Source organism: Papilio xuthus, unplaced genomic scaffold (genome assembly GCF_000836235.2).
Source record: "Papilio xuthus unplaced genomic scaffold, Pxut_1.1 DF827597.1, whole genome shotgun sequence".
NCBI lineage: Eukaryota > Metazoa > Arthropoda > Insecta > Lepidoptera > Papilionidae > Papilio > Papilio xuthus.
Window position 1 is genome coordinate 3,100,070 of NW_013531052.1, and position 13,473 is coordinate 3,113,542.

General features: G+C 37.2%; 1 protein-coding gene across 1 annotated transcript; it reads left to right on the top strand.

Moving 5' to 3' along the window:
• Nucleotides 1–1,201: 1,201 nt before the first annotated feature.
• row (relative of woc) lies at nt 1,202–7,687 on the top strand. The gene is made up of 15 exons (XM_013312661.1): nt 1,202–1,370; nt 1,441–1,709; nt 1,837–1,943; nt 2,027–2,197; nt 2,310–2,474; nt 2,645–2,854; nt 3,253–3,653; nt 3,834–4,162; nt 4,400–4,544; nt 4,642–4,788; nt 4,883–5,137; nt 5,403–5,609; nt 5,779–5,958; nt 6,587–6,719; nt 7,659–7,687. Exons 1-15 carry the CDS (start codon nt 1,338–1,340, stop codon nt 7,685–7,687), a joined length of 2,781 nt encoding a protein of 926 aa, XP_013168115.1. The 5' UTR covers nt 1,202–1,337.
• Nucleotides 7,688–13,473: the final 5,786 nt, after the last annotated feature.

Below are 13,473 nucleotides of genomic sequence, written 5' to 3' on the forward strand. Positions count from 1 at the left end.
TTATTGCTATGAAGATTGCTGAAGATGAATATATTGCTATGAAGATTTTTTTTCGGGGTCTTAATTTATTTCATTAAGATATTAAAATTGTTTCATATGTTTTCAGTTTTGTAACAGGTATGCTGACACTCACAATTTTTATAAAATCACATGTTATAATAGAAAATATTTTCGCTTTTTCGATGTTTTTTTATGGTATTAAAAATGTTCCAAACCTAACCTTTCCAGTTTGCTTTTGGTGTTTTATTACATGTTATAAACCTAGCTTTACTTATCCTGCGCTTTTCTATTGTTCCAAACTTAACTTACCCTATGTAGTTTTCTTGGTTTTTTTTTCAACTTAAGTTACGACTCCAAAAAAAAACTTCCAAAACAGTGTAAGAATATTCCCTATCGTTTAAGACATATGTAATGGAAATTTGGCTTGATTCGGTTTTATAAAGCATTACCTTTTATGTTATTTAGAACTTCTATACAATTTCAAAGCGAACTTTCATTTCATTGACTTTTACTAAGTAATTACGAATATAAAAACATTTAGCAACATTTTAACGTAAATATGGAATAAGATTTATTTACGTACATAAAATATCAAGTATAGTCATTGATACTTTATTTGATATGTAGTGAGATAGAATATGATGAGATAGTCAAAACAACAAAAAATACAAAATATAATACTAAAAAACACAATGTAATTACCACATGGTTCTTGGAAATCTTCTTAGAAGAAAACATCAGCTTTCGAACTCTCAAAATTATTATACACTTAATCCCACAATTCACACTGAAACTACAATATTCTTACCAAATAAGGTTAGATTTTAAATATAATAATATCATAAAAAATTTCGTTTGTTATATGAGAGAATGAAAGTTTAATGGCGGACGGCGGAGGACATCGTTGTCGGGGGGGGGGGGGGGTGTTTTCATGATGAATACAAATAAATTGTAAATTTTAAATTACATACTTCAAATAACTTAATTAAATTGTTGTTTATTTATTATCTAAACTTTAAATATAAAGAAATTATAAATTTTTAAATCACAATTTATTCATATGCACTATGGTTTTTTTTTAAACAGCCCAAAAATTATAGAGAAACTTATGAGTGGGATAGACACAATTTTCAAGATGGAGGATCTCCGTTTGCGTTCAATTTGTACCATAGACTAATAGAGTTTCGCATGCCTGTTTGCGCCGGTATTTTTGACAAGACGCTGACGCTTCTGAAAGTAGTGTAATTGTTACAAAATAAATCATATAGCAGAAATAAGAATTAAAAGACCTTCTACAATAATATATTATTGTTAGAGAAGAGTAATATGCCGTAAAAATGAAACTTAAAAAGTTAAAAGTTGACAATGAGGTAAGTTAAGACATTTGTAAACAAACATGTATTGTTATTGGTTGTTGGTATATATATCACGATTTTATAGGCTCCTGTACAACCGGAACCTGTAGTGCCGCCCCAAGCAGAAATAATAGAGGCGGACTTATACAAGAGATCATACTTCGGTCCCGATGTTCCCACACTGGAACTAGAATGTTGGGAAGAGGAATTGTCGGAAGCACAACTTCAGGCTTATAAGAATGCCGACGAAGAATATAAGAGTATTCAGAACAAACTTGACGACATAGTTAAGAGTACAGGAGGTGAAATAGTATACAATGGTGATCAATTCACAGCTTATCAACTTCTAGGAAAGTAAGTATTGTTTTTAGCCAACTTCAAAAAGAAGGAGGTTATCATTGGTTAATGTTGCCCTGCTGACTTAATAGAAAAGTTACGAATTATTATGGAGGTAAAATTATAATGTCTATTCTCATTTTAGACAACCTGTACTGAAGGACTTGGAAAGACAAAGTGCTGAAATAATTAGATCCCGATCTCGTTCCCTTTCTATTAGCAGGGAAACTCTGCCAAAGGGTGGGAAAAGAGGTACGAAGTTCATAAGCTAATAATGTAATATTCTATGCATAAGCTATGTTATCCTAATATTTATATGTGTTTTGTTATTGTAGGACGCCCCCGTAAATACAGAGAAGAAGATCGTGATTATTCACCATCATCTGACAGAGCTAAATCCCCTGAACTTAAACATAAGAAGAAAAAGAAGGACAAAGACAGGAATAAGGACAGAGAAAAAGACAAGGATAGCACTAAAACTAAGGACAAGACTCTTGCACCTTCCAGTAAGTAGTACAGTATTTACATTTCCATACAATAACCAATTTTTTTGTTGTTTTTGTGATAAAATTCATGACTTTAATTTCTATAATAATATAATTAATTATTTGTTGACAGATGTTCATAGTGTGGTTACAAATGTTAGACCATCGGAAGCAACAGCCATAGGTGGCTTACTAACTGGCAGTGCTACAAAAACAACCGCTATTGTAGATCTCACTAAAGAAGATAGCACTAAGAATGTTGCTGATTCAAGAGAGGTGTCATTTAATAAACTACAAGGTAAAAAACAAAATTCATGAAACATTTAAGTAAAACTATTGTGTTTGTCTATTCTTTACTTCTTAGTTCAGATTATGTGAAAATAATTTTTAACAATGTGATATAAAAAAAATTAAAGATTTTAGATTACTATGTCCTTTTATGATAATTATTATTATTTATTCTTATAGGTAAAACATTCCCATCACTGGTGGTGGTTGCACGACCATATCTGCGTGCTAAGGAAGTACCAGCACCAGCTGATAGGGCCCTGCTGGATAGTAAGGTGAAGTCAGTGCTCATCCACACACCTATGAAGTTCACCGAGTGGCTCATACAGCAGGGCTTGGTACGCTGTGAGCAGTGGTGTGCCATACATCCAGGCAATAAGCTTAAACTTGGTCAGTACAACAAAAATTAGCTAATCATATCTCCTTACATATATACTAACTTAATAATATGGCCACATAGTTATTGCCCAAACTGTTATTGCTACATTTATTTAGAACTAGCTGTTGCTCTTGTCTCCATCTGTGTGGAATAAAAAAATAACATATTTAGTTGCCGGTATTTTTTCAGACTATGTTTAATAGGTTCGCCAAATTTCATTGTGATCCGTTCAGCCGTTCAGGAGATACCACCACCTCCACCTAAACATTGGCATTTATAATATTAATAAGACTAGCAGTTTTGTTAGCAAAACACATGTTTTCTGTTTTTTTTTCATAAATCAAATATAACAGTATATTTTTATATAAATTTTTTGGCAGTGAAAAATTAATAATTTTTATGTTTTCAGGGATGTACTCGGATGTAACTAAATTTCCTTATTCCGGTGGCTATGTATGGATATCTGAATGTTGTCCAACAAGATTTGTCTCTGTATTTTCAAGCTCTATCTTCGAAGGAGCCACATTCCCACCTAGTGTACTACTTAAACTGATTTACCATTGGGCTTGTCAGACTAATGTACAAAATGTAGTACAATGGGTAAAAGTGGATAATTTGTATGTAAAAGGATTGTTCACATGGCTACGATCTGTTTGTACATTGGCTGTACATCAACATATGGGATTATTGGGTGGTGCTGGAAAGAAAGTTGAAGTGGGTGTCATATCACTGGGAACAACAAGCCATGATGGCACACAGAGGCAGGTCAAAGTTGAAGTGTTGGGTGTATTGGATCCAGTCGATAAATTGGTAAGCTAATACTTTATTTCACAAAGTTTATTATCTCTTACTGCTTATCGTAATTTGATCATTAAAGACCTTGTCGTACATTTATTATAAGGAGATTGCGCTAAGATACTGCTTAAAACCATTTAATCCAGCCAGGATATAGCAATACAGTTTAAAGAAACAAAAATATTTTCTTTTCAGATTCGTCTCCGCGCAGTAGAGCCTTTAGCGGAATACGAAAAGAACTATAAGAAACGTTTCCAGAAGATTCTAGAACCATTAAGTAATTGGGTGCATCCATCTTCAGTTATACTAACAGACCTGACTGTGGACAAAGGAACTTTAGTTTCGATGGGCTTCAAACATGTTGTACAATCATCCACACATTCGGACCAACCAATGAGAAACAGCAATGCCAATATAATGGAATACTTAAGACGTATTGTACCAAGAATGTTCCAGAATACATTGTCACTGTTATCCAGACAAATTATACAACAATTCTTGGATGAATTGGTCTGGAGAGAGAGGTATGTGCACCATAAACACTTAGAGAAAATAGTTTTAAATGACTTCAAACTGTTCAAAAGAATTTCTTATCTAATTTTGTGAAAAACTACAATTTTATATCAACATTATTATAAAATGATAATTAGTATATTTTGTATCTCAGATAGTTTATTAAACTTCATCATAAATTATTATTTATTAACCAATTTAAAAATGGAGAAGATTCTCAATATGTTTGTATGTTTTTATTTGGTTAGGTTCGGTGTATCACCGGGGCAAGCATTCGACAACATAGTCTTACACATATCGGAACAAACTAAATTCGAGGCGAAGGAGCCTATCACGGTGCGGCTCAACAGGATCGCAGCTAATCCGTTTAAAAACTGGAAGTTCCCCGGAAAGGTGAGAATACTTATGTTAAATAAGAATCAATATTTTGTTTTGATGACAACATTTATTATATTATTTATGTTTAACTCACTTCATTTGTTATTTGCAGAAAAAAGACAGAGATCCAGATCCCGAGCCGGAGACGGCACGAGGAAAACGCGGGAGGAAAAAGAAGGAGCTGTCACCACTACCTCCTCCTTCGAAAAAGAAGAAGAAAGAAAAAACCACTTATATAGAGGATGATGATGATGAAGAGGTGTGTTAAATTACATTTTATTTATAAGCCTAAAAAATATCAAAAATTATATTAAAATATTTTCAACATAATTGTTTATTTTTTTATGTTTCAGGTTCCTTTAGCCCTGCGGCGTACAAAGATCAAACAAGAAAAAAGTAAAGACAAAGATAAGGACGGTGAGTCGGCAGAGAAACCACGTTCACGTCGCAAAACTGCCCGCTCATATGTGGATGATGAACTGGACGATGTACCACTGAAAAGTATTAAGAAGGAGATCAAACAGGAAGAGACAGTGTCCCTGGAACGATATTACTTTGGACAAACTGGAGGCAATGAAGATATTCCAGAAGTTTCTATCGCTGTAGAGGTAAGATTTTTTATAATATATGTAAAATTAATTCAATGCAATGTCTTCAACTTTGAAAGTAGGTTAAAGGAACTTAAAAAATCTAGTCATGTTAAAATGAAAATTTTAGTAATTTTTTTGATGTGCCATCATAAAATATACTGTAATCGTGTAATAATATATATCAACAAATATATCTTTATATTCTTTACATGTTTTTCTGATAATTTATTATAAGAAATTCGTCAGTATGAAGCTTCAAACGATATTATTATGTTTATTTCAGTGTCCCGAGTGTCACGTGGAGTTTAACGACGCGCTGTCCCTGACGCGTCACATCTTCGAGCACGTGTCCGCGGGTGCGGGCGCGCTCTGCCCGTACTGCCTCGCGCGCTTCCCTGATCACGCGGACCTCGCCGTGCACCTCAAACACAACCACCCTGTTGACACCAAGTCACCTGAGTTATTCACATATGCCTGTCTCATCTGTGAGGTCAGTTGTTTTTTTTTTATTTGTAGAATATTTGAAACAATTGTTCACTTTCGTGCTGAAAAAGTGACAGCTCTTCATATATTAACAATAGGCAATCATTTTTTTTTGTTATTGGAAAAAGTTTTAATAAACAAGTAAGTATATTAATTCTAATTGTTGCATTTATCAGGTGCGTTTCGCGGCGGTGCTCACACTAGCGGCGCACATGCAGAAGGCGCACGCGCCGCACGAGCTGCCGTACGCGTGCGCGGCGTGCGACTACCGCGCCAGTGCACACCGCGCCGCACTCGACCACTTCGCCGCACGACACGCACACCACGCGCGTCTGCACTGCCCGCACTGTCTCAAGGTCACTATATCACTACTAAATATAGCAGCGTTGTGGAATGCTCTGCCCTCGGCGGTATTTCCAAACCGCTACGACTTAGGGTCCTTCAAGAAGCGAGCTTATCACTATCTCAAAGGTCGGCAACGCATCTGCGGTTCCTCTGATATTGCTGATGTCCATTGGCGTCGTTGAACACCTCGATGTTCCCGCCGCTCGTTTCCCCCTTCTGTTATAAAAAAAATATTCCCACCATAGACAAAATGTATATGTCATATTCATTTTTTTTTATCAAACTGTAACCACTGTGACTAGGCCATAGTAAAAACCTCGCACAGTGCGGTTGGAACCACAAGATACATTTAAAATTTATTATCATTAGATTTTATGGAAAAGAACAGCCTTTATCCTTAAATATTACTCGTCTAATGTACAATGTACAGTTCGAGTTTTCTATAATTTTTCAACAGCAAACATTGTACACTACAGTAGAAATCCATAAGCAAAAGTTCTCCCGGAAGTCGTCCGTCTGGAAAATAACTCGGTTATTCAATTTTTGCTTACCCCGATTTGACTGTTCTTGTAAGCTACCATTTCGTCTCATAGTAGAACGCAGTGATTGGTTACATAACTAAAGTTTTAAATGCTGCAGATGATCACAGTGTACGCGGACGGTCACGAGCTGTCAGCCAACGTGCTGCTGTACATCGATCACCTCAAGCTGCACCAGAACAAAGACCTCGAGATCAGCTGCAACAGATGTGTGCTCAAGTTTGTGCATCTTGGTATGTTATTAATATTTTTAGCAATTAAAACAAAAATTTATTAAAAAAAAAAGAAAGAATCACAATTAGGTTTACTATCTTTTTACAAAATAAAGTTTTAGCAATTTTACTAAGTTACGAACAAACAATCAACCGTTAATTTACACAATTATTCGACACTACGCACTTTGACACTACCTAACGCCTTGAAAGTCAACGAGCAAATGCCCCCTCTGTGAGGTTGGCTGCCTTTAAATAGGGTGTCAAGGCACCTCCATATTTTGTTATTTTATTTTTTTGTCTTAATTTATTTTATCCTTATACGGCCTCTCCTGACCGTGCACCGTCCCGGGGCACTGCTTCATCTTCGTCTCTGGAGTCATCGTGAGCCACGTTCACCTGGCCAACAGACGATGGTCCAGCTTCTGCATCGTTCCTTAATAAGTTTGTAAACAGCCGCCTTGTGTCTCCACCGTTTCAGACTCAGAGTCAGTATCTGTCAAATTCATAATTTGGTTAAAGTTTGATAAACAATAATAAGTGTGCCTATCTTTCATCCTTCTCACAATCAAGGCCCCTTCACACTGTCTAACATAACCAGCTAGTTTCCTATTTAACTCATACACTTATAATTCACACATCAACATTCATAATCTCAGTCATACTAAACTATCTACATGGCGGGTGACTCCGCGACAGTCAACCACCACATAACACGACCCCTGCGTGTTTGTCACATGCACAGTAAAGCCCCTGTCTTTACGGTGCATCCGACCAGTCAAAGCCCACCCAGACCACGATAAAGCCCCTGTCTCTAAACGTGTCTGAGAGGACCCGACTAAAGCTTGACCACGTCAGAGCCTTTAATCTCTGAGCGTGTCTTAAAGTGCTAGAGCTCAGCCTGCACGTCATCCATAACTGCCAGATCACAATAGAACCCTTGCCTATATGTGTCTGCAGGAAAAGCTATTCATCCGGACCGCACCTGAGGCCAGCCAGATCCTACCAGATCACAATAGAACCCTTGTCTAAATGTGTCTGCAGAAAGAGTTCTTCATACGGACCGCAACTGAGGCCAGCCAGATCCTACCAGATCACAATAGAACCCTTGTCTAAATGTGTCTGCAGGAAGAGTACTTCATCCGGACCGCAACTGAGGCCAGCCGGATCGACCATATCTGAACAAAATAAAAGGCATTAGATTGATTTCAAAACTCATTCTCAAAGAACGTTGCACAACTCTCAGGACACCACTATCCTTTCCACAACACCATGTATTGAGCCGCTTGTGTAGTCTTACCACAGGCTCCACAGAGTTCGTATAGATCGTTTGCAAGCACCTTTGTACGGGCCTCGCATACCCGAGTCTAGCTTACCAGTGGATTGGGAGTATTTGATAACAAACACTAAGTCATCAACTTGAAATACTCTCGAAGGGTGCCGACGCTGGATGACACACACGTGCATCCTGCTCTTCTCGATTACTTCTTGATAAAGTTCTGGTTCGAGTCCTGCAAACTTCTCTCCACCCTTCGCGGTTTGGTCGGTGCTCCTCAAGTGTCACATCGCGGATCAACGCACGGATAACAGGAGTGGTTGCTTCAATAAAAATCAACAAATTTAACGCGGACAATTTGTTGTAAAGTTGTATTTTACAAAGTGAATCAGACTAAATGCTGTTATTATAATAAATCTCAACATGAATCAAATTTAAAACTGTTCGTACATAACGCTCGACTTGACCATTTGCATGGTGCATTTCGGACGTTACGTAGTGAACTTCGCAACCCAACTCTTTTTGTAGCGGTGAAAGATTCAAACATTCTTACTCGGTCACAAACCTACATCTTTGATACGCCAAACATTAGTATTGCGTAATCAAAGGTGCGTTTAAGCTCGTCGGGATCATGTCGGTAAATAGGAAAACCAGAATTTAGTGGAGGAATGTACTAAAATCAACACAAACTTGGTAGTCATTTGACTTAGAGAAAGGACCGAGAACATCAAAATGAACCGTACTGAACAGAATATCGTTGTTTTTTTTTGTGTTTCTTTGAAATATAGATAAGGCAATGGGAGGTTTTTTTTTTTTACGAAATGTTTTAGACTTGAAAACCAAAAATGTTTATGTACAAGATCGTAAGTTTTATCTGCTCCTATATGTTGGTGCTCATCATGGAAAATTTGCAATAAGCTCGAGCGATAACCTTTAGGGATGTAACACAACAGTCTAGATTCCTCCCCTACCGGGGAATACCGGTAAAACAGGAGTTCATTTTGACACACATAACGTGTAGGGTCCAATTGACCATCTGATAACTATTTTTGTAATAGGGTTTGTGTTTCGGTGTCTGCGGCCTGGGCAATCTGTGCCCAGTTTAAAGATCTTTCGATGTTGTCCACCTGCGCCGCTCGTGGACAACGTCGCATAATCTTTCATATACCGATGAAAATAGCCGGCAAAACCAAGGAGCTACCAGACATTTAGCATTACATCTTGCCAGGGCTCGGCCTAACCTGACCATGGCATATCTGTCGTCTTAAAATTATATCGCGCACTTTTAACTTTTCTAAATGGGATAGTCGATAAGGATGATAGACCACCGGTATTGAACTGGATAACCTAATACTCATGTTTTACGCCTTAACCATTGTGGACGCCGTACCGGTTATTAAAAATGATTGAAATTTTAGTGATAACGGACTTTAATAATTCTCACTCGGAACTCTGGAGAGGAGTGTTAACATTAATAGGTTCATCTATTTTCTGTACTACGTTGACGTGTAATTCGAATTCTAATACTGACTACCCATCCCTATTCAGTACATCGGTAAAAATAATAATCGACATCTTCATACAAATGGCGGGTACAACTACAAAATCTATTTTTAGTGCTATGTGTAAAAATTCAATTTGGAAGTTCTTTACATAAGTTAATATTTCTCCGATTTGTACCCTGAGTTAATGATTTAGACTTGGTAAAACAAACGTCTTCTTTATGACCAACTTTTTTACAAAAGGTACACGTAGTTCTAGAACCACTATCCCTAGTATTTGCATGTTGTTGAGCCGGAGTGCGACAGTTAACTTCAGTATGTCCAGGCTTACCACAACCAAAACATTTCTGATCTGAACCAGAATTGCGCGACTTATTCTTATGTATGGTTGGTATGAATGGTTTATGATTATCAGATTTAACATTAAACTTAGGTTTAGTATAGTTGGCTAAGAACGAAACTACATTCTCGACCGTTAAATTAGAGTTTGAAGCTACTGCCTTGATTTGCGCATCAGTTATTCCACGGATTATAATTTGAATCATGAGTTCTTCACCGAGTCCTTTAACTATACGAAGTCGTAAAAGTGACCGACGAGGGTACTCGGCATAAGATTGAAAGTTGTCCGAGGATGTGATCATTACGTCGAAAAGAATATTAGCGTAATCGATCTTATTCGGACAAAGAGACTTAAATTCTTTAGTAAAATTTGACCACGACCGGTCATTCGTCGTCCATTCGTTAAGCCAGGTCTTAGCGTCACCTTTAAGGCAAACCGCGACACGCGATAAACACTCTAAGTCAGTCCAGCCGTTAGATAATTTAGCTCGTTCTACCTCACAACACCACACCTCAAAGTCATGTACTGAAGGATCGAAATTGGATACAAAGTAACCACGATTTGCACGATTAATACTGAGGATGGTGTCCGCCAGTGCTTGCGTGGCATTCGCAAATGGTTCACGATTGCCTTGAGGTGTGTTGTCACGTTGAGATGGCATCGAGGACGTAACCGCCGTCTTTTGTTCGATATTACTAAGTCTCGACATAATAGCGTTCAATGTTTCCTTCATCGAAGTTTCACGACTACGCGAACGACGACGTTCGTCTGGCCTAAACGATTGCTCGCACCGATACTCATTTGAACGTTCTCGAATACGCACACACGAACGATCTCTATCTGTGTCAGATGAATCTACGCGACGACGGTGTCGCAAAGAACGGTTGTGGACACGATCATGACGTCGCTTTCGATCACTACCTAATCTTGAATAACGTTTTTGACTACATACCGATGATCGTTCACTGTCACTATCACTAGACGCAGACGTGTCCCTACTACGACCAGCACCACGCCTTCTCTTACGAGACCTACTTGTTCGCAACGGTGGAGTACCACCTTCCGACCTACTACGCGATCTGAACCGGTTACGCATTCCGAGCAAATTTTTATTAAAACACGAAAGAGATTCAACTAACGGCTGTTTGTTTGTTCACCCTCCTAAAAAATAATTTAGAAAGCAGACAGTGAGCTGGGTGGCCAATCCCACTTCTGATTTTAGCAATTATAACAAAAATTTATTAAAGAAAAAGAAAGAATCACAATTAGGTTTACTATCTTTTTACAAAACAAAGTTTCAGCAATTTTACTAAATTACGCACAAACAATCAACCGTTAATTTACACAATTATTCGACACTACGCACTTTGACACGACCTAACGCCTTCAAAGGCAACGAGCAAATGCCCCCTCTGTGAGGTTGGCTGCCTTTAAATAGGGTGTCAAGGCACCTCCATATTTTGTTATTTTATTTTTTTGTCTTAATTTATTTTATCCTTATAGTATATTAATATAAGATACACGTGTAATGTATCTTTTTAACTTTTATTATTGCTTAGTAGAATAATATTAATCTTATTTTTATCATTGTACTCGCTGTCGCCGGCGATTCCGTTCGCGCGAACTAAAAAAATAAATAGTAGCCTATGTGATCCGTTCTGGCGATAACTTCTAAGAAACATCCATCCATCTAAACATTCACAAAATGTATTCGCGAAACCTTAAGAATAGTTATTTATGGTACAAAATATTCTGGTTTAATTATAACTGAAAATAAACTCAAGTCACTCCCAGTAAATACTATCAAGTATTTCAAGCGACGCTTCAGCCGCGACTATTGTTTTTCACTAACGAGCTCTTACAAAATATAAATCATTGCATTTTCAACCTTTATGCACTCGACCATAAAATTGAAAATAACAGCATCATTGCAGCAAACTCAATGCTCTATTTAACTTCACATATTGTTGACGTCTTTTGGAAATTCTAGACTCTGCCTGAGCTTAATTGGGTAACTATTTATTCTTCATATTAAGCTAGCCGACTTAAACGATAAATGCAGTAGGTCGTTGAAACATTTAATAAATTTAAATATTTATTTTCCAAACTGTTTGAAAGTTACAATTGACTCTTAAAACATATGTGGTCGAATTTTACGCCCCACCAGCCGAATGGGAACTTCATTAGTTTATAATTCAACTTTGGAACAACTGAGGAAATATATACGAAGATCTAACAATAGACAAAGAAGTTGACACATAGCGTGATATTTTGCATAAGCATTTCTGTTAGAAATGGGGCTGCAATCGATCGTCGGCCGCCGTCGCCGGATGCGCCTCCCCATTATTTATGCACGCTCGCCGCCGAAACAACCAGCCTCACTCCCACCTGCCACTCTCACCTTGTATCTCTTTGCCTTACCTCCAACATTACTGATGAAATATTCCAATAGAGCGTTAGACACCTTATCACCAAATAATTCATCAAAAAAGTAATTAAACTAAAAACGGCTAAACACTCACTTATATTCACCGGACGAATATAGGTGAGTGTTTAGCCGTTTTTATATAAGTTTATTATAATGTCTCACGAAAGTTAGAATAATTTAATAAAAAAGTAATTGTATAATTATGTTGCAAAACTTTTATGTGTGTTTGACAGTTTGTGGTTCCATGCTTAATATCTCCGTCTAACGGACATGAACACTCATTTTGAAATGACAAAATTATCAAACCGCAATTCTTTAGGGACATGTATCAAATCATTTATAAATACCGTTTTGTTAAGTCACACGTAAACTTAATTATATTCATCACAATTTACACATAGAAATTTGAACCGATAGTGATCTCTTTAAGCTTCAAATTGGCGGAATTGATTGGTAATTGTGGTTAAATCAGCGAGCAGATGGGTAAGCCTTATACGGGCCCCCGCGACAGGCTCCCACTGCGCCGCCTTCATTATTCTCACGCGTGTTTTTGTTGCCACTGTAAAGCAACTTAATTACACCTCGAAGCGTTAACAGTCGTATTCGTGTGTACGTAATTTATTCATATTTCTTTTTTTTATATCAACGCGCGATCAAACCTGTCTAAGTTGCCAGTAATACGGGTAATTACCTGAAATAAAACAAAGAATAAGGATTATAACGAGCTTTTGTAATGATATCTCTATATCAAATTAAACTGACTTTATTGCTTCATAAGGTATTATTAGATTGTACAAATCAAAGCAGAATTGTATTTCAAAGCTACTAAACTACTATATATAACACACTAAATATATTTGTAAACTTGATTTAACCAATACTTGTTTTGGTACACATTAAACAAGTGCAATTAACATTTACGTATCGAATTATATTAAAGGACAAGAATTACGTGTTTGTTTGTTTCTCACCGTTGGTTTCGGACACCAATATTTCTGTATAAAACATATCGTCATTCCTGGCATTATCTTTGACAAAAAAGAGGTAGCGATATGTTTTAAACAAAGGATTTGGCCTTAGAAACTCATGGTTAGTGTTGTATAATATGTAGGTTGTATTATAAACACAACAGACTATATGGCGTTGGTATTTTCATTCTATATTGGGCCGGGTCCGGGAGCTCCGAGCTGGAGGCGCCGCAGCACGTGACCAGCGCCCCCTTGCTCCCC